The sequence below is a fragment of the Podospora pseudoanserina genome, chromosome 1, assembly GCF_035222485.1.
Source record: "Podospora pseudoanserina strain CBS 124.78 chromosome 1, whole genome shotgun sequence".
Lineage (NCBI taxonomy): Eukaryota > Fungi > Ascomycota > Sordariomycetes > Sordariales > Podosporaceae > Podospora > Podospora pseudoanserina.
In genome coordinates, this window is record NC_085920.1 from 1,774,112 (window position 1) to 1,800,468 (window position 26,357).

The window sequence follows — 26,357 nt, forward strand, 5'->3', positions numbered from 1 at the left end:
TGTTATGTCGCTTCCTGCAACATCGATCGCTGACATTGTTGGTAGGCATTTTTTGGCCAAGGGGCATGCAGCTCTATCGTATTGGGCCCCGCGGAGGTGGTCATATTTTGGCGATCAATGAAGGGGTCACACACATATTTGCCATCAAACCACCGACGTTGCTTTCCAGTAGACTGCCATCCTCATCATCAACTGCAATGGCATGTTACGGGAGTCTTGCAAATCTATCAGGCTGTCGGGAACTGGACTTTGCCGCTCTATGACATCCTCTTGAGCACTCGGCTTTCAACTAAGCCGACAACAATCGAGGGAAAGAACTTGAGGACAACTTGGGTTTCTGGGAACGATCACAACCGAGTCTCTTGAGCAGCGCTTGAGCACGAGATTCATTCGACAAGGTGGCAAGGTCTGGTTTCTTCCTTGGTACGGAGAGCTTTCAGGCATCGTTGAGAAGGAGGTAGGTTTCTCGAGCATTGCCATGCACTTAGTTGCTGTCATGGCAATTTTCTCAGCAGTTTGGTCCAGTCAATCGAGGCCACCCAAACAATGGCCAAGTTACCTACATTATCACTACTGGGGGGTTGGCTGCGTTCCCCTTCAAAATTCTTCGCTCAGGACATCATCCGCATGTGTCTGGTCGTGTGCGTGATCGATCTACAAGACGAATTGGTTGACAAGCGATGGCCGGAGCGGACTGAAGGAGTCCTTACTGGCATCGAACTTGGGACTTTTTCATCCAAGCTTGTGGGCTTTGAGATCCCAATGGCCTTTGGACCCGCCTGCAATTGGTGGACGACGACATCATTGAATTGAATTCTGCCACTTGCTCCTGCCGCTTTCTGGGAGCGTTACTGTTTTTTCCGCCAGAGTAAGGTAGCCTGGTGTTATTCACTTTGCGCGATCCTCTTCACGCGAATCTTTTCCCAACAACAACCATCGAACAGCGACGATCCAAAACGATGACCACCGACAACAGCGCCACCGTGCCGGCCTACCTGTCATACCTACGCCATCAGCCGTACTTGCCGCCCGCTCCACCGATCGACGAGAAAGTCGCGCCGGCCTACTGGGCGCATCAGTGCGCAGTCAGCGGCAAAGAAGAGTGGTGAGTCGCTCGCAACCTTCTCGCTGCCGCGACCAAAAGCCCACGCTCTACCTTGAGACATTTCTCTCGCCATGTCTACCAGAGGCTTATGAAGCTTCCATCGGCAATTCACATTACCCGGATGGAGTTACCTTTCTGACAAGTGTGTTTTGGCCAGGGACTTTTGGCACGGTGGTCCGCACACCTGCAAACATGGGTGCGGCTACAAGACGAACCCCACCACGATTCTGCGCAACAGAGACGGACAGCAGCTGGAGACCATTGAGGGCGAGAATTTGCTGGAGGATCGTTTCGTGGATTGGTGGGCGATCTGTTGCCGTTGCCAGCGGTGGCAGCAGAATGTATTGCCTGCGCATCCTCTTCATGGACGAATTCAAAAGGTCAATGGAGAAAACTGTTGCGATCACTGTCGCAACTTGACGACGAGCACCAGCGACTGCACAAGCTGTCTTGCAATCACCAAGTACCGCGAAGTCACGCGTACGTTGAGCGGGGTGGATATCCCTGGTGCCGCTCGAAGCCGGCATCACCAGATCATAATCACGAGGCGCCAGCAATCCCGCCCGAGGTTCAATTTTGGGGGCGAATTGTTCGCCAGTTCGACGATTGGAGATGAAGAGAATAAGAATCAGAAGGCAGATCTGGAGGATATTGAGAAAATGAAGAAATGCCGAAACGATGAGGAGGAGAATGGGAAGAAGGAGCAGGGCAAGGAACGCAAGGGGGATGATGAGAAGGTGTCACAGGCGTCTGGTTGAGGGTCTTTGATAATGGGCAGGGCCATTGTGTGGCACTTGTTTGCCGAATCAGAGGAGGGAACTATGATAGGGCCTTTTTCACTCAACTAAGGTGGTCCAAATCATCACAACTGGCCTCTTCAGAACAGTTGATCGTGGGAACCAACAACCAGAGGAGGACTGTCAGGCATTGCATGGAGTTTTTGGCGTCACAAATAATCCGGATACCGAGAAGAGGATCGGGAATTTCGCATTAGGTTCCTGAAATTTTCTCAATGAATCAGTCAACTCTGCTTTTGAGGTAGATATGTTGCGTGCATACCCCATCTTGAATCGCTTACTTTGCGTTCATGTTGTTATGTCATCGAACCGCTCCCGTCGTTGCCCGTCGACAGGTTTTGACTCTGGAAGTAATGAAGTCAATTTTATGGGGAGGGGGAAATATCTTGCAGATGCATTTGAACTGTTGGTTGCACTGTGGACCATTGAAACCCAATTGAAGTTGCTAGCGGTACTCCGACGCCAACTGTCGAGAACCATATGTTTTAGCAGACATCTGTACTATTTCATCAAGCCTTGAAGAATTGGGAATCCTCAACAAACTGGGATTGGGCCATATAAAGTCTTAACTCCGTCCGAGTTCACCGCGATTGCCGACCATGCCCTGGATCGCACCCGCTGGCACCTTCGGACTTCTCCAGTTCCCGTCGAACATCCGGAACCCGTTGTTTCGCTTTGCACATCGATACCAAGGGTCTTTTAATGGGTCTTCCGCAGAGCTGACACGGAAGTGACTTTGGTGGCGCATCGCCGACCGCACGCCTCCCTCGCTCTCCCATTCTGATGCTCGTTAAACTGACATCATTGCGAGAGGAAACATGGGTCACATCAAGACGGCGAAAATCATGACAACTTTAGTTGCATTGTCACAAGGAACTGAAAAGGAGACGATATCGAGGGGGCACACTGCCACAGAAGTTATAATGAGCGTCTCGCCGAACTCCCCGATGGTCTTGTGTTTTTCCCGCATCTTCACCGGTGACCGGGCTCAACTTCCTTCGCCAGACTTACCATGAAGCTCACCTCGGGTTTGGCGCTTGTTGCCGCAACCTTCCGGCTTGCCTTGGCCTCTCAGCCAACCTTTGAGACTCTTGTTTCCAGGGAGATCAACCTTCTCCAACGGACCGAGTACGACATCTGCCAGGCAGACTGTAGTCTAGCCGGCGTTTCATTCCCTGACAAGAACACTCTTCAGCTACCACTTGAGGACTACTACTCTGAGAGATGTCCTGAGATTTTCCTTGGCAATTACGACAATCCCAAGGGGAAATCGACAGTCTGTCTTGATTTTGCTGGACCGTATTTGACCTTCACCTTCAACCCATTTCCCGGCCACACCACCACATCTGCCCAGGTCACCTGGGGACTCAAGGGCAACCCTCTCTACCCAGCTGGATACAAACCACCACCACCCACAAGAGCTGTTCAGTGTACACCAGGTCAGGATGGCACTTTCCTGTGCAAGGTTCCTTTCAACGAAATTATTAATGCTTCCAGCCATGCCGAGATCAAACACCTTCTTGAGGGCATGTGCCCCAACGGCGACGAAGCGGGCCTCACCCTCTATCTCCAATTCGCCGGAAGCGTTATTGTACCTGATTCACACGAACCGATTCATTTCCAACAACAGTTTCCCTGCAAGCCCGGCGGTCGTAACAAACACGGCATATGCACCTCCTACGACTGTGACTACGACTATTTCGAGATCACCTACCGTTGCAGCAAGTGCCTAGTTGCCCCTTGCCATGCAACATGCGATACGACACCTGCTTACGGCTATCAGAGCCCTCGAAACTCCCATGATCTCAACACACAGAAGGGCACAGATTGCAAGAGCAGCTGGGGTTGGTATGAGACGCCCAGTATTCACGACCTCAGAAGGGGCATACACGGCCATCTCTACATCCAAGAAAAGGGCAAGTACTACGAGAGGATTGGCAGCTGGGCTGCTACCATCAACGCCCTGAAGAAGCTGGACGTCAGGCTCAAGATTACACCTGGCCTGAAGTACGTCATTGAAAAAGTCAACATCAACCTCTCCTGCCTCCCCATTACGACCTGCAAATCGGATTCTTTCACGTACACCAAGGATGTGCTCGGAGGCCTTCAAGAGTACGACACGGACGGCATCCACTACCCTGCGTGCGGCCGGCGCTCTAGGGTTTACTTGATCGTTTCGGCGGATGTTGGGAATCAAGACGGTGTATGCGAGCGTCCACATCATGATGAGCCTTCCCACAATGGAAAGCCACACGACGACAAGCCGTCGCACAGCGATAAGCCTGCTCATGACGGTCAGCCCCACGACGGGAAGCCACATGATGGAGGGTCGCCCAATGATAAGCCTCACCACGACCAACCCTCTCACCACGGGCAGCCCTCTCACCACGGCGGGCTCCCTCACCACGGCGGGCTCCCTCACCACGGCGGGCTCCCTCACCACGGCGGGCTCCCTCATCACGGCGGGCTCCCTCACCACGGCGGACTCCCTCACCATGGCGGGCTCACTCATCACGAAGGGCCCCTTCACCACCACAAACTCCATGATGGCACACCTTCTCACGACAAGAAGCGTTCCCGTGATTAAAAGCCTGCCTCCGACAAGAAAGCCTTTCGATGGCGAACCTGCCAAGGATAAACATGGCAAGAAATTCGGGAGTGGTATCTTCACCTCGGTGTTGACATGGAAGGATGTATTCTTGGGAGTGGCTTAAAAGTTGAGGTTTTGGAAAAGTGATATTCCTGGGTCTGGGTCAAAGGTTGAGGTTTTGGAAAAGTGACATTTCGGTTTTCTTCTCCCGGCAGAGTCTCTTATACATATCTGCCTTTTTTCTTTCTTTCTCCTCTTGGTACTGAACTTGGACCAACGGTCATTGTACAAACGCCCGCTGGGGAGATTGGACATTTGTATTTACCTTCTCCTCCTTCGTTTTGATCTGGTCCAGATTAGGGCTGGCTGTGGTATATAGAAGTCGAAAGTAAATATCTTGTGAAAATTCCATTTTGGACGTCTCTGCTCTGGCATGATGGGATGTGACCATGTTGGAATCAGTCGAACTCTGGAATGCCTCGGTTAAGCTGGACAGCTTTGTGTGGTACGATTTCCATTGCTGTTCAACAGAACCAGAATAAGGCAGTCTTACAAACGGCTGGTGCAAACACACTTGAAATGCTGTGCCGACTCAGGCAAGTCTTCTCCGTTCCTGCATCTGGGTGCATCTGGGATCACCGAGGATTTGTATTGTTCCCAATATAATCCAGTACCTTATCGCCAGTCATACGTAAAGCCAGAAACGGCCTTTTCATTGTGCCTGTGTAGGCAGCGACGGTCTGTCTTTAACTGGGGCCAGAAACAGCTCCTACGTTGAGACATAGAAAATCGCTACCTCTACTATTATATTCAATGTGGTAGAGGTTGGTAGGCATCTCGGCTGACTCTAGTTGGTAGCAGCAGACTGGATCCGGCTGGACCCTAGGGTTGAAGATTACAGGCGGTGGTGTAACCAGATCGGGACCAGGGGGGCCGATCTGTCTGACGTTGGCGTCGGGGAGAGTGGTATCGCGATTTTGAAACATAACTTGACTGACGATGCCGAACTCGTCCCGGGTGCGGTCGTGCTTACTTCATCAGCCGGGCGAAGATGGATCGTACGGGCGTCTCAACGAAGTTGCCCACAAAGTGGTCGAGCACCAGGTGATCTCCGATCTTGCCACGCGACATCTCCTGGCCCTGTGTTCGGGTGGCGTGCGGGCTCGGGAAGGCTTTTTGATCGGCCGGGTAGAGGGTGAATAAGCTGTCGAGGGTGCGGCGTTGTAGCGTGTCAAAGTCGTCCCAGTGTCGGAGATAGGTAGGACAAAGCTTGCCATGCGGGGCCGAAGCAGGGCCGGCTGTAGTAAGCCTGGGATCCCGCTGTACTTCGAACGTGGTACAGAGATGCTGGTGCCAATATTTTAGGTACTCGACAAGTGTGGTGTTGCGGACCTTGCGTTGGGCCTCCTCTGCCCGGCGCTCAGCCACCTCTGCCCGACGCTTAGCATCCTCAACTTCCTTTCGTAACTTCACAAGCTCTGCCTCCATCGATTTTGTAGGTCTTGTTGATGTTGATGAATGGCTGATGTGGTTTAAGGCTAGGACGCGTAGTCACGTGCCTGCGATAGCGCGTGCCATGGTTGACAACACTTTGAGGCTGGAATTCAAGCACCCATGTGAGCACTGCAACTGCGGTGAGCTACTGTGCCAGAGTGCAATGCTGAGCATAATCAAGTCTGGACCGCCCTCAGATTTCTCAGCTCCGCGAAGCTCCTTATCTTTTGGCTTGGCGACCTACGATAAGATGCGAATCTGATTGGTCTCTCGCCAGCCAAGTTGCTGGGCCTTTCTTGGATCCTCCTGAATATCATCACCCAGCAGCTTGGCGAGCTGGCAGTGAGACTTGGCGTACGTATGCCGTCTCGGCGCGTCTCACTGCCACGACTGACACGCTCATTCGTTACTTGATTATTATCATGGCGAACATGGCTTTTTTTCTTTCTCATTTCTCTCAGCTTCTCATCCTCTTCCTCAAGCCAATTCCACCACGAACCATACACGAATCAACAAGCCTTGATGGCTTCCAACGTCGCACCATGGGATGACGTCAAGTACTTGACGGACGACGAGATCAACTCTTTTCTCGACGACCTCGACCACAACAATGACGGGTTAATTGACTACAGCGAAGTCGAGCAGAAGCTGGATAAGGTCCATGAGGAGATTGCTCCCAAGGCACTTCCACACCATCTTCACCATGACAGTCGAGAGGACTTGGACCGTCATGCATTCCTCCGCGCCATTATCAAGTCAGACAAAAACCGGATCCCGCGCGCCGAGTTCGCCGAAACGGTCAAGAGCTGGAAGATTCCCAGCATGAAACAGGACCAGGCGAATGACAGCGAGCAAAAGGACTACATGCGCAAGATGGGCATCTGGAGACGAGCGAAGTCTTACTGGGCTGTTCATGGGCCAGAAATCGCCTTTATTGGGCTGGTAGTGGCTATGCAGCTTGCTTTTGGGGTTTGGCAGTTTGTCAAGTACCTCACTGGAGAGTACTACACACGCGGTTTTGGTTGGGGCGTGGTGCTGGCCAAGACTTGCGCTGGTGCTCTTTATCCGACCTTCTTCTTTCTGATTCTCAGCATGTCGCGGTATTTCTCGACATTTCTTCGACGGTCGTACTACATCTCAAGGTTCATCAACTGGGATTTGTCCCAAGAGTTCCACATCAGGATTTCGTGTGTGGCTCTTGTGCTCGCAAGTCTTCATGCAATTGGACACCTGGGAGGCTCTTTTGTTTGGGGCAGCAGGAAGGAAAACGAAGATGCCGTGGCTATCTTGCTGGGACCAGATGCTGTGCCACGGCCGTATATTAACTACGTTAGGTCCTTGCCTGGGTTCACTGGTCTTACTGCTTTGGGCTTGTTTTATCTTCTTTCACTGCTGAGTACTCCTCCAGTCAGAAAGTGGAACTATGAAGTCTTCCAAATGGGCCATCTTCTGATGTATCCCATTATTGGGTTATTGATGGCCCACGGCACCGCAGGGCTACTTCAGTGGCCCATGTTTGGGTACTGGCTTGCCTTCCCCACGCTCTTGGTTCTTACAGAAAGAATTGTGCGGCTACTGGTTGGTTTTCACAAAATCAGCGCTGCTCTTCAGGTTCTAGACAGCGAAACCGTCGCGATCAGAGCCAAGATTCCAAGTGAAAGAATTTGGAAATACAATGCTGGACAGTATGTCTTCTTGCAGGTCCCGGCCCTGAGCTTCTTTCAGTGGCATCCTTTCACAGTATCCACATGTATCGGTAATGAAATGCAGCTTCATATCAAAACCGACGGGAACTGGACACGCAGACTCCGTGACCTGGCTGGAAAAGATGGCATAGCACAGATTCAGATTGGCATCAACGGCCCATTTGGGGCACCAGCACAGCGCTTTTACGACTTCAGCCACACCATTGTTGTTGGTGCCGGTATTGGTGTCACCCCCTTCAGCGGTATCCTTACGGACTTGCAAGAGAAAGACGACAAAGCTCACAATGGCCCGGGTCTGGATGCTCCAATCACTGCAGGTGGAAGATCAACATCCCATGGCTCCCACCTCATCGGCCCTGGGGAGGATGGCTTGCAGGATTCGTCTGTCAGGGACAGGGAGAAGGTCTCTGCTGGAGCCCCTATAGAAGACGCCAACCACCGGGAGACGCTCACCAAGGGAGGCAACGAGACGGACAACCACCCATCAGACTATCGCCGCGTTGACTTCCATTGGAGTGTCAGAGACAAGAACAACCTCCTCTGGCTATCCGATCTCCTAAACCGGGTTTCTCGCTCCCAGCAGTGGCACGCTCAGCACCATAAGGAGGAGCACGGCCCGCATCTCGACATTAGAATCCACACCCACGTCACTCAGAAAAGGAACAACATCGCCACGCATGTATACCGCTGGTTGCTGGAAATGCATCGTACTCCTGAGCACCCAGCCAGCCCGTTGACCGGACTGCTGAACGCAACACACTTCGGCAGACCAGACTTTATCAGGATTTTGGATAGGCATTATGAGGAGATGAAGGGGTACAAGGCTGAACTCGTAAGGAAAGACAAGGAAAAGTGGGAGGATGAGGAGTTCAAGGTCGGGGTTTTCTTTTGTGGGACACCGATTGTTGGGGAGATCTTGGCTGATAGGTGTCGCTTGTTGAGTGCGAGGGGAAGGACGGATGGGAGTAAGATCGAATATCATTTTATGATGGAGGTGTTTAACTAGATAGTGTGCTGGAGGGAAACAGGAGCGTGGTCTCCGTACTCTGTGAGTAATAATGAACAGTGTTTGTTTCTACAAAGGAACACCTGCCGACGAACAAGGAAGTGTTTTTGGAACAATACAGACTTACTTTACATGCGGCTCTACCCCCACACGTGAATGGACGGCCGACAACACCCGACAGATATCCTGGTTTTTCCGCTCCACCTCATCTCAACTTCTTGATCTGGATATGGGGCTCCATTCCAACAAGCTGAAGCTGACGAACAATTAGATGACTGATGTCCCCACACATGCTGACAGATGGCAGGGCAAGCTGGGGGCTTCATGCAGGAACGGTGTATTCAGCAGTACACATTGACCCCAACTTCCATGCAACTCTCACGCATATGTTGACATTGGCATAAACGAATCTGTCGATATGATGACGTGCCAAGCTGGAAGCGATAGTCCCATTGTCAATAGTCTGTCCAACGTAATCCACGTCGATGAGTAAGATTATGCACTGTTTGGAGACATGAGGCTGGTGATTCTTGAGGCTAGATGCATGTGAAAAGAACGCACACTAGGAGAGGGGGCTGGCTACATAATCATGAAGTAAAGAGCAGGTATAAAACGGAGGCTCATCATCCCCAAAGTCTTTGACGTCCCCTCCTCATCATCCACCAGCGACATTCTCCCATCCAACACTCACCCACCATGCACTTCATCAAGCTTCTCACCGCAGCCACTGCCTTCGCAGTCGGCACCTCCGCCTGGAACATCCCACGACAGGCAAACGGCACAGTCACCGTCACTCAAACCGTGACTTCCTTCCTTACCGCTCCTTGTGACCCTGCCACCACCGTCATCTCAACTCAACCACCCTTGTCTACCACCGCACTGCCTGTCACAAGCTGCACACCATCACCTTCTCGTCCTTCACCTGTTCAGCCCGGGGCAGTATGCAACTGCTTTGCCTGGCATTATGTACGATCGGGTGACAACTGCTGGGAGTTGTCGCAGAGATATGGGATTACGGAAGCGCAGATTCAGGCCTGGAACACCGAGGTTGGACCGAGTTGTGAGATTTGGTTGGATTACTTTGTTTGCATTGGTGCTTGAGCTGTCAACTAAGGGATTGCGGGGGGAGCAAGGAAGGCCTTGCGGGGGAGAAATGGTCGGATGAAATGGTGGATGAGATGATGGATGAGATGAATGAACTAGGTAAAAGGACATAGCTTTTTCAGGTCACAAAAATATGCATTGTGTTAGTTTTGAAGTCTTGAAGTGTAAAATGATAAAAAGTGTATTAAATGAAAGCACGCTAAGTATGCCTCCCTGGTACCTGTTTTTGGCCTTTTCGTCTTAGATGGAATCTTACGCAAACGGCTAATTATCCTGAAAGCCAGCCCAATTAGTACCTATGAAGGGTAACTGCTCTTTTTTTTAATTTTTTTTTCCGGAGATTTTAGGTGATGATGAGATGGCCATGACACAGCTAGTACTGAGCAGCAGAAGAATCATATCTCATCCTCGCGACAATTTCATCCAGAAACCCCCACTCAATCCGGTTATGAAGAATATGGTACCTCAACAAAAAGTCAAGAATCACCAAGCCATTCTCCGGACTAAAGCTGTTAGCAAACAGCTCCCTACCGAGCTCCTGGAAATTCAGCCAGATTAACTCGCTTACATCGCACCCAAGCTCATGGACATGTCTGTGCTTGGGAAGGACCACATCAAAGATGTAGCGCCTCGAAACTCGACAGTGCCCTCTCGGGCACTCCCGTATTCGGGGCCATGAATCTGAGTAGAGCAAATCTTACCCTGGGATGCGAAGAAGGTGTTGTCATCAAACAACCATCTGGAGATATCCTCACCTGCTATACGCTTCAAAGCCGCCAGAGGCGAGGCATCAAGGGCGGAGACATTGGTAGTGAAGAAGGGAGCCAGCCTTGCGCCGCCACTTTTGGGACCACCAGGGACTCTACGAACAAGGAGCTCATGATCGCCCTGTGGTGATCGCCAGATGTTGAGGACAGCAAAGTGAGTGGGAATGCCGAGCACAGGGACCAATGTACACGGGACCTTGACCCCAGGGAGAATACCACAGGTGGAGGTGGAGATCGGAGCCTGAGTGTGCCCAGGAAAGACCATCGGTTGAAGGTTGCCAAACGGATTACCACTCAGGTGCCAAGCAGCGTCAAAGATGTCCCTGATGGCCTTATTCAGTGTTTCCGGGTTGGTGCAGTATTTGGATTTAAGCTGCATGTGGTTGTTGGGTTGGACTTCAACGTTTTTGGCTTTGATGAAGTCGAAGAAGGAGGAAAGCCTCCGATCACCCTTGAAAATGCGGGCAGATGATTCGAGAATCACGCCGCACTTTACAACAGTGTCGGAGTCCACAGGGTGGATTTGATTTCCTCGCTTGAGGAGAATGGTGAAGCGCCAGACGGGGAAGTCTTGACGGGGTTGCCAAACCCTGATACCATCTCCCTCCATGAAACCGTTGCCTCGCTTGAGGACGGCCAGGATGCGGCCGGTATCGGGCACAGGTGTGGAAGCCATTTTTTGATGTGTTGTCTTGACCAAGCAGAGGGTCTTGATGTGTTGCCAAAGTAATCCTTGCTTCGATGCAAAATGTTCACGTAAAATGAAGGCTGATGCCAGAAATAAAAGACGTTTCACTTCAGGTAACCTTGACGTGGTTAAATAGAATCTTAAGAGTCTAGAACACAACAGAAATATTTGTTTTGTTCTGAGACATCTCTGCTGGTGGCCGAACAAAGCTTAAGGGGTGCAACAATAGTATTGTCGCACTGTGGCGAGAGCAAGCAAGTCAATGCCCCCCTTACACACGGGACACTGCAGAACGTTTGGTTGCTCCCCTATGTCATGCACCGTGTTGCCAAATTCTGTCCTGTGCTCGTGGAACTGACCTGTGGTTCTGACTTTTATTCCGTCCACGTTCTTTTGACGGTTTTCTTTTTGACGCTGCTAAAACCTGGTTCATTCCTCACCGACACAATACACAGCTTGCCTTGCCTGAAATCGCCTGACAACTCACCCGTGGCAACCGCAATGCAACTGAGAAATGCAACAAGACGGCGACTTGCGGGGAAAATAGCCAAGGATAATGGGCACATCTCAGAGGACCATGAACGCCCAGGCCCAAGCACGGCGAGATTGTGCGGGCGCTGCAGGTCGATTGCATGGAGTAAAGTCTCAAAGTATGTTCTCGCCCAGAGATTGGCTGCGAGAGAGGTGGACAGATATCGGCTACACATGGGAGTAGGAAAATGTTTCTTGACCCTCAGATGAACGGCAGCATATGGAGCAAATCCACATGCCAAGTGTGTCGCAATATTGGCAACCATCATGCCAGAGTATGGTGGAAAAACCTACATTGTTGCCGTCACGTCTTACCAAGCCTTCAACACTGCTAGTTCAACTTGGCGAATGCTTCATATTTATGGTCCAAGGGCAATATCCTCATCAGCGGTTTCGAAGAAGATCCTACCGGAGGGTGGGATGCACTGTTCGAACCAGATCCTCCCGCTTTCCAACGTCCCCTTGTCGAGGACAGAACGGAGAAGAAGGAGTTTGGCGCACGACGCATCCTACCGAATGTAGTTAGCTGGGACCTTGTTGCAACTTGGATGGGATATTGCCAGCAGAACCATGGCTTGAGATGTCGCCCCAACATGAGCAGCCAATTCCCGGGCTACGGATGATAGACTCCCGGGCACGATGCGTGGTCCCTGCACCTGACGGATGCCGTTATGCTGCGTAAATATGTGAGTGCCGTTCCGACATTCTGATATCGCTTTGACTTATCGTCCTGCGTTCCTAAACCTGACGCCAAGAAGTGGATTGATTAGGAAAACCCACAGGAAAAGAATGAGCAGATCACCAAGATGGACGCCATATACACGTGTGCCGATCTCACCTTTATCTCTATCTCCAGAGAGAGCGCTGCCGAGGGACTTCCTGGCGTTGGCAGTAAAGCCCGCCAGCCCCAAAAGCGGGTGGTCATTGGTCACGTTGTTCTTACTTAGGTTTTGTCCCATCTTCTGCCACTCCTGGGAAAGTCGAAATGGGCTACAAGGGCCTGGACGTTTCAAGAAGGGTGCCCGTCTAAACGAAGACTGCTTTTCACCGACCAGCAAGTATTTTACGTGTGTAACAGCATGTACTGTGCCAAGTCCGTGAGGCCACCACTCGAGAGCGCGGGCCTTGCCTCAATACTTGATTTTACCCATCTATTATCCTTTGTCAGCGAGCCCGTGAGAGGTGTTTTTGAATTCCCTGCACACCCAAGCCCACTTGATAAATATGGCCATGGGGCGAGGAGACTTACGTCAGACCTTGTTGTACTCCTGGGGGAATACAGAAAGCAACAACTCTCATTCGAGTCTGATAGACTTAGCGCATGCATGGGAATCCTGGAAGCAAACCACGAAGCAGAATTCTCGCATCACAAATCACGTTTGGGGTGTGCCTGTAGCTTGGGAAGCACATCCGTGGGTGTCGTACTTTGCAGACCCATCGGAGCAAGCGAAAAGCCCATGGAAAATAACCTTCTTCTGGATCTACTGGTGCAAAGACAAACCCGGTCAACGAAACAAGCACTTCCCCACATGGTCATGGACAAGCCTATCCAGCCCAGTGACCATGAATCACCATCAACCAGCAACCCAGATGGGCACGTCATGTTGGCGTGAGACGGGCAATTTTCCGGACAGAGTTGAAATTCAATTTGGTCCATTGTGTGGTTATCCGGCCTTCTCTCCGGAGTCTTTGCCACCGGAGAGCTTGGCAAATTCTCCGTATCACAAGCTTTCGGAATGTACGAGATACATGCACGTCATGGCATGAACGATTGTGGCTCCGATACAATACTATTACTGGAGCGAAGACACTCCGTGGCATGAGGTTGATTCCGGATGAATAGTCAATCCCGACAATCCGATGTGGAGCAGTGATGAACCCAAGTGGATAGGATTTAGGCTCTCGAGAAAACGTTCAAGACCAGTGAGGCCTGGGTGGTATGGGAGGCTCAGGATTTCCGATGATCTCGACAAAATAATCGAGATACATCTGGACACTGACGACTCACCTCCCAAGTAGAGCCTTGCTATTTCCTTTGACCAGTTAAAATCACGAGGGTCACATTGTTTCTATGTCAATTATCCATCCTCTGAGCTTGATCCAACGATCAGTGTCTGATGAATACTCACGAGTGGCTCGGACTTATGGACATGCCTGGGGATCAATCACTCTACGTCGGGAAAAGCACAGGAACGATGTCAATATTGTCCTCCTGTGCCCTTCACGACTTTACCAACCGCCCAAGGTCCAAATGTTTCGCGCATCCTTATCGCCTTGAGTCTGACAATGCTGGATCTGCTGCTGAAGCAGTATTGATAGAGAACACCAGTTCTCTTCTCGCTTCATCCTCCGCGCCGTCCTTGCAATCCGCCCTTCTGCAATCCGCATCCTCTCACCACATTCCTCCAAAATGGCCAAGCCTGTTTTCGTCCTCCTTCACGGTGCGTGGCACAGTCCGAGCTGCTGGCAGCGTGTCATTACCGAGCTCGAAAAGGCCAGCTACAAGGCCGTTGCTCCTGCGTTGCCTTCTTCAAGGTCCACACCACCCACACCCGACTGGTCCAAGGATGTAGAGACAATCTATCAGACTGTTTCAGAGCTCGTGAAGCAGGAGGATATCATTATGGTCATACATAGCTTCAGCAGAATAACTGGCGGCACAGCACTGGAGGGGCTGGACAAGGATACTTGTATATCCAAAGGGCTGAAGGGAGGCGTGATTAGACTCATTTACATTACAGCCTTTTTTGTTCCGGAAGGTTTCCAACACTCGCCTAAAGGCACGCGAGACAATATAATCCCCGAGATGATTACTAGTCTTGATGAAGGAATCGTTACGGTTAAGCCTAAGGATGTTAAGGGCATGTTTTATCAAGATCTTAACGACGAGACCGTCGCTGAGCTGGCAAAAGAACTACGCCCGCAGAGCCTGGGGGCTTTCTGGAGTACTACCACTCATGCCGCTTGGCGCTATGTCCCGACGACTTACATTCTTACGATGGGCGACAGACCGACCACCGTTGCTGCGGCACAGTACCTTATCGAATCGGCAAAAGCTAGTGGCCCGTACAAGATTGATATTGTTATTAAAGTAGATATTGGTTACTCGCCCTTCATTAGCCGACCCGAGTGGACAGCGCACACACTGATCGAAGAGGTAAACAGGCCACTTTAGCTGAAATAAATCATTGCTACATAGTTAGAATAAATGCTCTTCAAACACACCCACTCTATTTTATAGTTTCAGCTACCAGGTCTTTGTCCAATAACAGTGAGCCGTCCGACATTATACGCTAAATTCTGCCGGTTCCGAAACACTTGGGTGATTAGTTCTTTGCAGCGGCTACCTAGGTTCCCTTCTATCTGATCCAAAGCTTTGTAGCTTACTTCTTCCGAAGCTATTAAGGTAGTGTCGAGCTGAAATGGTAATAACTCTAAAGGAAACGGACGATTGTTAAGTCTGATGTTTACTAAGCCATTTTGCTCGAAGAATTCAGGAAGTTTAATTGGCCAACTGGCAACTGTAAGTACTTCTTTGGTGTCTAGGGTGTGGACAGGGAGAGACTTACTTATCAGTTGTCCAGTTTGGTTTTGTTCCACCTAGTATACCTATTATCTCTAGCAACGGGGTCAGGCTATCTGTGATTTCCTTTCCCTCCTTAGTCCGAATGATCTTCCATCTGCTATAGTCAATCTCTCCCTACGAGATCCATCCGCCGGGCTCTACGATAAGCACAAGGTATTAGCACACACCGATACATTAGAGCCGGACCTCCCAAGCAGAAAAGTCGGGATGTATACTTAACAGCTTGATAAGATTCTGGATTATCGGAGCGGTATCGTTGTTGTGAACGGCTAGATGAAAAAGTTGAATATGGACAATATTATACTTCCCAAGTAAGTAGTCTGGCAACGGTGCTAAGTAGTCGAGGTTATGAACCGAGACGTTGGGTGGTAGCCATTCCTTGGGTGGACATTGCGTTAAGTCGATATCGAAGCCGTCGATCCTTGCCGAAGCCGGGAGATATCGCGCCAGGTCCACGAGCCAGATCCTGCAGGCACATATATGGTGTAAGCGACATGCATCTCGCCTACATGGCTGACAGGAAGGGGAACTATAGATCAAACCGTACCCGGTACCCACTCCTATCTCCGCTACCTGTAGACCGTCGCCATCAGCCGGGATGTTTGGATGGAGAGTAAATCCACCGTCCTTCCAAAGAAAGTATTGCAGGTTCAACCTAGAACATAAGAAGGTTAGACTTGGATTGACCAACCCCTGAAGGCCAAGGCCAGACAAGGCGTCTTTGATATTCGCACTGACCGGGCATTGGCCGAAAAGCTCCTCCCTAGGATGTACGCTTCGTCGTCTGCGGTTTCGCTCGCCATCCTACACGTAAGAATCTGAACAGACGAGGTGGATCTAATGGTCGAGTTTGGCAGCCACCAACCAAGGATTTGAACGGGACTCCGACGTATCCGTCAAACATGGCTTTATACACTGACCATCTTCACCAAGCCGCGCAATTGCTAGCAGTCATAATTTCGTCGCAGTCCCGTATCACGAGATCTTCCATCACAACACGGCACATGCAGAATATCGGCAAAAGGACCGCGCGGAGGGCTGCGGCGTATGTACTGATTAAGTGCCCTACCAATGACTATAACACCAGTCACATCGCACAAGTGGTTGCCTTTGACCAAAGCGTTTACCGAGACGATCTTGAAGTGGCCGAAAATGCATTCGAGTGGGAGCATAAGCCTGCATATGCAGCATAGGATCTAGGTTGTCGTGCCGCTCCCGAAGATCCCGTAGCTATGATAGCTCCGGTGGTAGTACATGCAAAGGTACCGTGGATACGCCCCTGCATTGGTCAGAGATCTACAGAGCCCCAGCCGTGACCTTTTTACACCACTATATCGACTGGCCATCAGAACCAATGGCAAGGGAGAACGCAGAACCATGCAACATAGATGAGAAGGAGTTGTGCCACAGCATACCTCATACTGTTAAACTTCAACTGCACAATCACCAACCTTCTCCATTTCTGGGACCACAGGATCTATTGTCTGACCAACATTGCTATCACCGTTCTTGTCCGACCACCTCCGCCATACGGGCCACATTGGTTGCAGAATCGCATTCGAAAGTCCTACGCAGGACCTAGACAGCTGGATAGGCCCGTCCCAGCACGTTGTGCGGGTAGCATTGTTCCTTTTCCGAGCCTTCCGGGGTTCAGTGTGGATGCGGCACAGGTTCACGATAAGGTACCACGGAATCATTGTCGTCAGCCCGTGGCACCAATGTGCAGGAAACCCGACCGAAAAGTCAGCCTCAAAATCCGCCGATGAGCTGAGGCTCCCCGACGCTTATCGGTGGGCGACCATTTCAGATAACCGTCGGTGTCCCTCAATATCTCGGCCCTGAATCGGCTGTCGCGGAAATTTCATTTCGACTCCCTCATGGCAAGCTGACTGGTGTGCATCGCCTTCATGCACTAGGGGGGTAATTGTCTAGACAGAGTCACCAACATTAGTTCATCTTTTGATATTGCCAGCTTACTGTCTAAACGGCCACCACTCCTGCCGCAGTGCGGAGCCGCTCGACACAATGGCCCCCTACAATGTCCGGATGGTGTTCCCTACCGCGGTTCTAGCGGTGAACAGCGTCGGATTACTCCTGTCCTTCACGGCAGTGGCATTGAGGTTCTACTCGCAGTCCCTGCGCGGCACCAAGATGGGACTGTCAGAGTACTCTATCATAGCATCATGGGTGGGTTCTTTTGCCCCTTTTCTCACCCCCCCCACAACTTCCTGACTGACCACACAACCTAGCTCTTCACCTTCGGCCTCGTCGTCTCGGAAAACTTCACCGTCACCCACGGCGGCGTAGGCCAAGTCTCCTCTACCGTAACGCCAGAAGAACTCCTCTTCTCCACCAAAGCAAGTCAACCAACCCTACCCACATCCCATGCATCCCGCCAAGACAACCCCCCCCCTTTCCCAACCCCACCTCATTATTCTAGCAACCCCCCTTTTCCCCCGTAAACACTATCTAACCCCACTCTCTCAGCAATTCATCACCATCGGCGTCTGCGGCTCATTATCAGTAACCCTAGTCAAAATCTCCCTCCTGTCCTACTTTTTGACAGTCTTCTCGGCCTACTACTGGTTTGTCATTTGCGATTACGTCCTCCTCTTCCTCACGACCTGCTACGGGATCGCCTTTGTGATTGTCTCGTTGGCTGGTTGCCGCCCGTTTAGCGCAAACTGGGATAAACTCTCGAACCCGGACTTCGTGTGCATTGAGACGAGCAACTTTTATGTGGCGCAGACGGGGGTGGGGGCGATATTGGATTGCTTGATTTTGCTGCTGCCGGGGGGTGTGATTTTGGGGTTGAGGAGTATGAGGAGGAGGAGGAAGTGGGGGATTTGGGGGGTTTTAGCTTTGGGATTGTGTAAGTTTCCTTTTTTTTGTCGGGGATTGTTGTTTTTGGTTGACGTTGGTGAAAGCGATTTTTCTTTCTCTTTTTCAGCTTTTGAACAGTTGGGATGATTGCTGACTGAACAACCAGAATCTGTGGGGTTTCGATTACGAGGCTGGTTTACAATAATATGGAGGAGTGGATGGCTACTAACTTTACGGAATACGCTGGGATAGCGGCGTTGCTGGGGGCGTTGGAGGCGAATTTGAGTATTGTTTGTGCTTGTATGCCTGCTATGCCGGCGCTGTATCACAAGGTGAGGGGACGGTGGAGGAGGGATGGTCTGGAGGAGGGGAAGTTGGGGGGGAATGATAGTGATGGTGGGGGGAAGGTTGAGGCGGTTGAGAGTGAAAAGATGGCTGATACAAGGGATATTGAAAGTAGGAGGTTGAGGGAGGAGGGGGATAAGCTTTATCCATTGAGTGTTACCCAAAAGACGGTAGTCACTAGGACTGACAGAGATAGAGAGGTGGAAGCTGGTGAGACAGGGGGAACGGAGTTATGGGCTGGGCCGGGGGTGGTGGATTTGGATATGCTGGACTTGCCGAGAATGAATAGGGTCCAGACTGGGAGTGAAGCAGGTCAGGGATTGCCAGAGTCACCTTGTTGGGGAGTTAATCAGGCGAGGAAGTGGATGAGGTGACTGCAAAAAGCTCTCTACATTTTCCTGGTCATTTGTTTTAGAATTGGGGGGTCCCATGATATTACAACCCCTTTCTTTTCTTCTCTCCCCGATAATTTTTGCAAAACTGCCCCATCGCCAGTAACCGTCATATCCCAAAACACAGGTTCCAGTAGTGCTAGCAACGTTCCGCGAGCAACCTCCACAACAGCTGTTTGGTGCCGGGCGTATGTCACATAGTTGACCGTTGGCAAGGCAGGTGGTCTCGCACTGGGTGAATGTCTCGGTGTAGCGAGTAACCTGAAAAATATTCATCATTGGCCATTAGCATCCGACAATCATTTATTTTAGAACAGCAGCGATGTTGGATGTTCACATACCGCAACATTACTCGTGCTAGTCGCGGTGGCCGTAACCGTCCTGGCAGTCGCCGGCACGGGCGCAACACACCGACACACTTTGGTGATGTCCTCTAGACCCAGCCCGTCGAACCAGATTGGCGGTATGGCCGCCGCAACAGCGTTGATGACACCTGTCTCCCTTGGCAGTAAACCATTCCCCCCACCAACGTCGGTGGTGACGGAGCACGTCTCGCTGGTAATGGTTGTGTCTGTGAATACGGTGGTGGGGGCGTAGGTGATGGAGGTGACTGTGACGGTTTTTGTCTGTCGGCCGGGCGGGGTGAGGATGTCGTTGCAGAAGAGGACGATGTCGGGGAGGGTGAGTAGGCATTTGGGGAGGGTGGTGCAGAAGAGGGGATGGATTGGATGTGAGGGGGGGTGATGAAGGGTTTGAGGGGGAAGGGGCGGCAGTAGGGTTCTGTTTTTGGGGTGTCGGGTTTGGCTGTGCTTGGGGTGAGTATGGCACTCAGTGCCAGGGTGTAGGGGAGAAGATGCATGATTTCGGGTTGGTGGGTGGGAAAAAGAAAGGGAAGCCTGTTTGATGATATTTCAGATTAGGGATCAACGGCCTTTAAGATTGATGGGAATGGATTCCGGCCCCCTTTTTGTACTTGTATCACTTGAACGATATCAAGATGTTTGGAACACTAGAGTGGCTAGTTGACTCGGAACGGTTCGGCGTTGTACATCGGCAACGGGAGTTGGTGGTGAATTCCGCATTTCAGGGGTATTCTTGAGACAACGTTATTGGTTTATGGCGTATTGAAGAAGTGAGGCGATCAAACTGACAGAGAATAATACTGGCTGAAGCGAGCAAAGGGACGCAAGCTAGATAAACAGATGAAAGCGCGGGCCACCCAGGTCAGCACAACACGTAGGTACGATCGATCTTAGGTAATATTTCAAACTATCCTAAAACTTCACAGCCCTTTACCCCGCCGTAGGTATTGGAAGATTGAGACTTCCCCGTTTGCTCCCCAGACACCTGCCCATATCAAATCTACATGGGCACATAATCCACCACCTCCGTCAACCCCACCATCGCAGGCGCCCCTCCCTCCCCCTCCCTCAACGCATAAAACGCCCTCGTCGACTCAACATCACTCGTCTGAATCTCGGGCGGCGTCCTCGAATAGTTCATAACCGACTTCTCATTCCTCGGCCCCAACTGCACCGACGCCGCCGCCTCAAACACCGTCCCCGTCTCCGGGTTCACATCCAACGCAAACTCATGCCTCAGACCCAAAACATGCCCGAGCTCGTGGGTGAAGATCTTCCACAGGTTTGCCTTCCACCGGAGCATGGAGAAGGCCGGGTTGTAGACCAGCATCATGTTCAAGTCGTTGGCGTTGGGGAAGAAGGCGGAGGCGAGGGTGCCGCCGCTGTCGCCGCCGTGGCAGAGGGCAAAGGTGGCGTCTTTGGTGTCTTTGACCCATTCGAAGGTGACGCCGATGGAGAGATCGTTCCATTTCTGGCAGGCGAGGTTGAGGTGGGTTGCTGCATAGGTGGCGTCGGTGGGGGTTTTGAAGCCTTCGGTTAGGGCGACCCTGAGAGGGGGGGTTTAGTACGGGGTTCTGGGGGAGGGATGAGAGGGTTGGGGCGTACCATCTGATGACTGACCCAGGGGCCCATCGAGGGCACTCCTTCTCCAGACCGACCATGATGTTGTGGGGTGCACCGGGTCCGCGGAAGGGCTTGGGGATGGGCTGCTGGGTTATGCAGTGGGGGAAGAAGTCATCGTCGTGAGAGGTATCTTCTTTGGGCAGGGAAGGGACTTTGTCAGAAGGGGAGACAGTGTCAAGGGCGTGTTCACCAAGGGCTTCGATGACTTCTCCGATGATGATCTCCTTGGTGGAGGGTTGCGAGGTTGTGGTAGCCATGTTTGGTGTTGGGAACGTGCCACACCAGTTTGGGGGCAGGAGATCCAGGTTGAGTTGATGATGAGGTATGTTGAAGGGGGGAATGAAGTATGACTTTGCCGCAAACTTCAGACTAGAGAATCTGGCTGATGGTAACGCAATGGAGAAGTTGATGATAGATGTTAGGACCGGCTTTATAACAGCAAAGGTTGGTCCAGAAGTTCACCGTCACAAGTTCATCAGGGTTGACCAGTTGACTTCACATAGGCGGTGTGCTCTGTCCAGAGAGTCCCACGCAGAAGAGTCCGAAAAATCGATAAGTCTTGAGTTGCATAGTGAGCGAGACACAGGTGTGTAACACAACCCCTGAATGTGTACTAGTGCGGTGCTTGACAGCAGCTGGAACAAGCATTGACGCCTATAGAAAACCTCATGCAACGCCATAGAGATAATTATTGGTCAAGCACTAGCAAGCATGCAGAATCTGTCAATGCGTTGTCTTCAACATTGGCTCAGTGGCGAGGTTCTAGAACATCATGCACGAGAAAGATAGGCCGGACCAGACACTCCGCTCAGCTAAGCCGCAGCCCTACAGGGCCGTGATCTTACCATGTTTGGAATGAGGCTTCAATGGAGAGGGCATCTCAATTGCCCTTTTGGGAAACCGGGATGCACCCCGTGCTGCCTCCAGACAGTAGGAGAGGGGTAGTTGGGATCCGAGTCACAATCCGAGCACTCAGATGGGTGTCGAACAAACAGCCACAACATGCTCGATGCAATAGAAGCAAGGTTTGGGAGAGAAATGAAGCTATCTAGTCAGCCACGAGATATCGCAATGAGCTCTGGTAGGTCCGAGTATGTTCAGATGTGCTAGTATATTGCAGGCACTGTACTCGATGTCCAATATCACAATCCAGCCAGCCACAATGATATGTAGGTATTCCTTTACTGATCACATTGCTCGACGTAATGGCTGACTAGTTACCTAGCCTTTCTGTAGCTCAACTGTGTTTCAATCACACAGCGGTAAGGTTGTCGAAGACCAGTTTGCATGGCGTGTTTCTGCGTCCTCCACGAGGGCAGATGGCGGTGAACTTTGGAATGATGCCTACAGGTTTTATCTCCAGGATGATTCCATGCTACCTATTCCACTAAATAGCATATAAGGGAGCACCATCCGCTTTCTGCTCTCATCAAAGCAAGCACAGCAGAACCAGCGCAAAGAAACTATCTGTGCCTTTCACTACTCATCATAGTCAACAAGACCTCTTTCACCTACAATATAAGCATCGGCACCATGACGACCGAAGTGCAAGAGCTGTGGGTTATCTCGATCATGAATGATGTCGACAGCAGAGCTAACAGCGCAATCAGGAGCGTGGAGACTCTCGGTCACGAGCCCACTGGGTGGGACTACGACCACGAGAACGACCCCAACGCCCCACCCAACATCGAAGCTGAGTTGGAGAAGCTTCAGCCAGACCATGGCCACAACGACTACTCCCAGCTCGTGGCCATTCCTATCTCTGAGGAGGAGATTGAGGCCGCTTCCAAGATTGACTATGTCAAATGGAAGCAGGAGCGCGCCGCACACCCGCACAAGGGTAAGTCTTACCTGAACTGATTGAGAGGCTTCGAGATCTCGACTGACTTTCTATTTCAGACGGCAGCTTCGAGTATGCCGAGCATAGCTACCTGGGTGACTCGCTTACCTTGGCTTGGGATGACGGACAGTCCTATGTTGCGAAGTATAAGCCTTTCACCCTCCCGAACGGGCTGGAGGTGACATATGGCCAGATCAACGGGCTGGCTGGTGACTTCTACGGCACTGTCAACCCCATCAGTGATGGCAGGGATTTACAGGACCAACGCCAGCGTTTCCTGCGGGCGTGGTACTGGCTCGCCATGGACACCACCCGTAACCCAACCGAGGCGCAAAAAATCCTCAACACGCTCTCGACTGAGGTTGATATGGTCCAAGCCGCACTGGACAAGGGACAGGACCCATCGACTGTGTACCCCAACATCCCAGACGTCAACGTCCAGCTACAGCTCTACACCATAACCCGTCCCGATGAGTGCCCTAGCTACCTTGGTTTGGCCAAGATCAACTGGGATCACTTCGGCGCCGACGCCCGCACAGCCTACAACGCCTGCCACTCCGTCGCCCTGCAGGTCGCCGCCGGTGGAAACCTCCAGCTTGCCTACGCGATGAACGCCTTCGGAGATCACTTCCTCCAAGACTCCTTCGCAGCCGGTCACATGCGCACCCCGAGACGCAAGCTCCACGACAGCGTTGGCGCGGCTGACCTATGCGCCAAGTACATGCACGACGAAGACAACGCCATCGGGCTCTCTGTCAAGAGCCCCATTGGCAGAGCCTGGCATACATTTGGTGATAAGAAGCTGCTCGACAAGGAGGACATTGCCAACAAGAACGAGGCCTGGAACGCGGTCCGGGCATCTGCTGATGAGATCTACACTGCGTGGAAGACAAAGGTTGTGCCCCAGTATCCCAAGTATGCTGCTTGGAACTATGCCCCGATCTTGAGCGAGGTCTCTAGTATTGTTGCGCCTCTTTTCAGGCCGGATGGTCAGCGACGGGCGGATATCAGGAAGCGCTGCCAGGCGAAGTATACGAACAACTATTGGTATTGGTCGACTGCGTCGGATTGCGCGCTGAGTCGGTTGTGGGATTATCCGATTAAGCCGACGGCGGATTGTAATATCTGATCATTCTCACTTGCATGTGACGGGAAGGATCGGATAATGACGAGAGGTTTTCAATGTTAAGATAAAATGCCTCGTCGAAGAAGGGTGGCAAGAGAGCGCTTTCAGGTAGTTAAAGGATATCTATTAAAGGCGTGGGTTATGGTTTCAGGTTTAACCAAGGTCACATAAGCTGGACTAGCTGATAGACCTGGTAGTATTTTTGATAGTCATAGTTGGTACAATCAAAATCGGCGAAGTGGTATGAAGGAATTAATCTACCTACCTCTACATGTATCTACGTTGGCAACATGGCTAGGCCCGAGGCCCTGAACATCATGACCATTGAGGTGGTGGAATCAGAGCAGTGAGACTAGGTACGTACGAGGGCACATTGTGAAGGTTGATATACCCCTTGCCTTCGCCCCGCGGGCAAGGACGTCCTTTTAGGACGGCACACCGCCTCTTCCAAGCGGGAGTTTTTGTGCCCCATGCTTTTTTGGGATTGATACACTCTTTTTCTCTCACGGAGAAAATAGTCCTATTGGCCAGTTGAATACACAAGAACTAAATAAGTAAGAAAGGGAAGGATCTAAATGTTGTTTGCTTTATCTTTTTAAGATAATGTTTGTTAATGTGAGAGGATAGATAGTTGCTCCGAGTTGCAGGGCTGACAGGTTGGTTGCTCCAAGGGTCTTGCCCTGCCCACACCTTAGATACCTACATGGCATTTTGTTCAGTTCTCCTCTGAAGTAGGTTCCTCCGATTACCTTACATCACCAACTTTAACCCGGGCACGACCTTTATTTAAAATAGTAAGAAAACATATAAACTAACCACAATACTATAAATATACCCTCAACAGGGTCTCTGAATAAATATACCTGCGTGATAGTGGCTCGCTCGCAGGCCGCACTCTACGTAGGACAAAGAAAAGACTCTATGGGCTCGCAGGCCACATAATAAGCACCTAATCGGCCTGATCAGAGGGCCAGAATTGCCTTCACGCGTGCAAGGCATAAAAATATGAAGAAATAAAAGTCGATGTCCTGTCTAAAATAGAATGTCCGAAGCAAACCGCTTATATACATGACCCCTGAACCCCCGAATCCTCCGAGAGCCCCACTTCCTTACTCAAACCCTCAGGCCTGTGGCCGCACCCCAAACCAGTGAGTGTAGAGGGTGGCGTTGGCTCAGTTTTACGTGGCAGCACACACGTTTAGTTCTCTTTATCATTCCGCGACTGTCCCACCATAAGTACCCATAAGTACTCACTTTTCCCAAAGTCCATTGGCTAGCAGTTCAATTATACCTGCTAGCAGTTCAATCATACCTGTCACCTTTGGCTTATATCTACTTCCACACATCCTCAATGGGTTTACTACTAGTCTTTCACTCGTAATTCCTAGGGACTGACTTATGGTCTTACTCTCTCATTCCTTACACCTCTAAACTCCTACTAAAATTTACCGGGTTACTGCCGTTCTTTTCGTTCAAATATTGACCTAGCGTACACATGTGTCTTTTCATAATGTCAATGACAGAAGAAAAAACCACAGGAAACCCCCAGGCACGCAAGACACGCTAAACAGTGGCCCTGCCAACTGTAAAAAGATTAAAAGGTGTGGTTTCATTCCCCTATAAAGGAATATTATCAGCAACTACAATCCCAGATCTACCCAAGCTTGTTCCACCAATCTTTACTCTGAAAATCCCATCGTCGAATTGACTGCTGCCGGCTATATGGATTTTTTCCCAGATAAGAAAGTACCTGAGCGGCGATGATGCTCTCGCCATCAGCCAGGTCACAGTCAGGTGCCTGAGCTAGCAGCGCAGAGATATTGGTACGATCCCGCACCCAGGATGTACTGCGGGTTGACAAAAGCAGCGAGCAAGTCACCAACATTATCAATGGGCCTTCGCAGCCGCCGGATCAACGTTGTGGCAAGCCAGTGTGCAGGAGAAGACGTAGCTGGATTTTGAGCTAGGATTTCCGTGCCAAAGTCTTTCATCAGTGGTTCAGAATCCCCAGCTGGGTCTTTGACAACACCAACACCCTCTTTGACATGAACAGCTCCAAGGCAGTCCAGCCGCGTGTGAACCAAGTTGAAAGGATCATGGTGATACAAGGGCTGCCGTCGTCGCTCCAGGGGAGGTTGACGAGGTTTGTATCGTGGATGATGGTGTATTCGGCGTTGGCGTAGTTTTCGTGCATATTGTTGAGAGCTAGCCGTCGAGCCTTGGTGGCGCTCTCGATGGCTGGCAATGCGACATTTGAAGGCAGGAGCTGGTGGTTCCATCGACCGAATCCCCTGGGGCCAAGCCCAAGATGGGATTGGATCCTTGCCATCCAGTAGATAAGATTCGATACTTCAGCCAGATCGACCGGGTAAGGATCGTTATTCACATAGGGAATGAGGTGCTGTTCGTGATTCCCGGCCTGCACGCACATCTTGAGTGCCATACACAACCTTTCAACCAAGATGTTGATCT

At 51.2% G+C, this 26,357-nt stretch overlaps 9 protein-coding genes across 9 annotated transcripts; 6 read left to right on the top strand and 3 right to left on the bottom strand.

The window, feature by feature from the left end:
• The first annotated feature begins 423 nt into the window (after positions 1 to 423).
• On the top strand, positions 424 to 2,167 carry QC764_105005 (uncharacterized protein). Its single transcript, XM_062941739.1, has 3 exons — positions 424 to 457; positions 526 to 1,105; positions 1,263 to 2,167. Exons 2-3 carry the CDS (start codon positions 960 to 962, stop codon positions 1,861 to 1,863), a joined length of 747 nt encoding a protein of 248 aa, XP_062804624.1. The 5' UTR covers positions 424 to 457; positions 526 to 959; the 3' UTR covers positions 1,864 to 2,167.
• Positions 2,168 to 2,914: 747 nt separating this feature from the next.
• QC764_105010 (uncharacterized protein) lies at positions 2,915 to 4,489 on the top strand (the record flags this gene model as incomplete). Its single annotated transcript, XM_062941740.1, has 1 exon — positions 2,915 to 4,489. The coding sequence occupies one exon, from the start codon at positions 2,915 to 2,917 to the stop codon at positions 4,487 to 4,489; it is 1,575 nt and encodes a 524-aa protein (XP_062804625.1).
• A 1,032-nt stretch (positions 4,490 to 5,521) lies between these two features.
• QC764_105015 (uncharacterized protein) lies at positions 5,522 to 5,980 on the bottom strand (the record flags this gene model as incomplete). Its single annotated transcript, XM_062941741.1, has 1 exon — positions 5,522 to 5,980. One exon carries the CDS (start codon positions 5,978 to 5,980, stop codon positions 5,522 to 5,524), a length of 459 nt encoding a protein of 152 aa, XP_062804626.1.
• Positions 5,981 to 6,508: 528 nt separating this feature from the next.
• Positions 6,509 to 8,698, top strand: QC764_105020 (uncharacterized protein; the record flags this gene model as incomplete). Its single annotated transcript, XM_062941742.1, has 1 exon — positions 6,509 to 8,698. The coding sequence occupies one exon, from the start codon at positions 6,509 to 6,511 to the stop codon at positions 8,696 to 8,698; it is 2,190 nt and encodes a 729-aa protein (XP_062804627.1).
• Positions 8,699 to 10,366: 1,668 nt separating this feature from the next.
• Positions 10,367 to 11,245, bottom strand: QC764_105023 (uncharacterized protein; the record flags this gene model as incomplete). Its single annotated transcript, XM_062941743.1, has 1 exon — positions 10,367 to 11,245. The coding sequence occupies one exon, from the start codon at positions 11,243 to 11,245 to the stop codon at positions 10,367 to 10,369; it is 879 nt and encodes a 292-aa protein (XP_062804628.1).
• A 2,953-nt stretch (positions 11,246 to 14,198) lies between these two features.
• On the top strand, positions 14,199 to 14,963 carry QC764_0006130 (uncharacterized protein; the record flags this gene model as incomplete). Its single annotated transcript, XM_062939791.1, has 1 exon — positions 14,199 to 14,963. The coding sequence occupies one exon, from the start codon at positions 14,199 to 14,201 to the stop codon at positions 14,961 to 14,963; it is 765 nt and encodes a 254-aa protein (XP_062804629.1).
• Positions 14,964 to 17,399: 2,436 nt separating this feature from the next.
• QC764_0006140 (uncharacterized protein) lies at positions 17,400 to 18,916 on the top strand (the record flags this gene model as incomplete). Its single annotated transcript, XM_062939792.1, has 4 exons — positions 17,400 to 17,561; positions 17,624 to 17,677; positions 17,862 to 18,211; positions 18,364 to 18,916. 4 exons carry the CDS (start codon positions 17,400 to 17,402, stop codon positions 18,914 to 18,916), a joined length of 1,119 nt encoding a protein of 372 aa, XP_062804630.1.
• Positions 18,917 to 20,296: 1,380 nt separating this feature from the next.
• Positions 20,297 to 21,176, bottom strand: QC764_0006150 (uncharacterized protein; the record flags this gene model as incomplete). Its single annotated transcript, XM_062939793.1, has 2 exons — positions 20,297 to 20,843; positions 20,902 to 21,176. The coding sequence occupies 2 exons, from the start codon at positions 21,174 to 21,176 to the stop codon at positions 20,297 to 20,299; spliced, it is 822 nt and encodes a 273-aa protein (XP_062804631.1).
• A 1,276-nt stretch (positions 21,177 to 22,452) lies between these two features.
• On the top strand, positions 22,453 to 23,933 carry QC764_0006160 (uncharacterized protein; the record flags this gene model as incomplete). The annotated part of the gene is made up of 3 exons (XM_062939794.1): positions 22,453 to 22,475; positions 22,530 to 22,759; positions 22,819 to 23,933. 3 exons carry the CDS (start codon positions 22,453 to 22,455, stop codon positions 23,886 to 23,888), a joined length of 1,323 nt encoding a protein of 440 aa, XP_062804632.1. The 3' UTR covers positions 23,889 to 23,933.
• Positions 23,934 to 26,357: the final 2,424 nt, after the last annotated feature.

Bases quoted from the DNA above. Each gene is read 5' to 3' on its own strand.
- QC764_105005 (XM_062941739.1), top strand. From the start codon at position 960: ATGACCACCGACAACAGCGCCACCGTGCCGGCCTACCTGTCATACCTA. The intron at 1,106-1,262 runs GTGAGTCGCTCG...TGTTTTGGCCAG, and splicing joins GTCAGCGGCAAAGAAGAGTG to GGACTTTTGGCACGGTGGTC.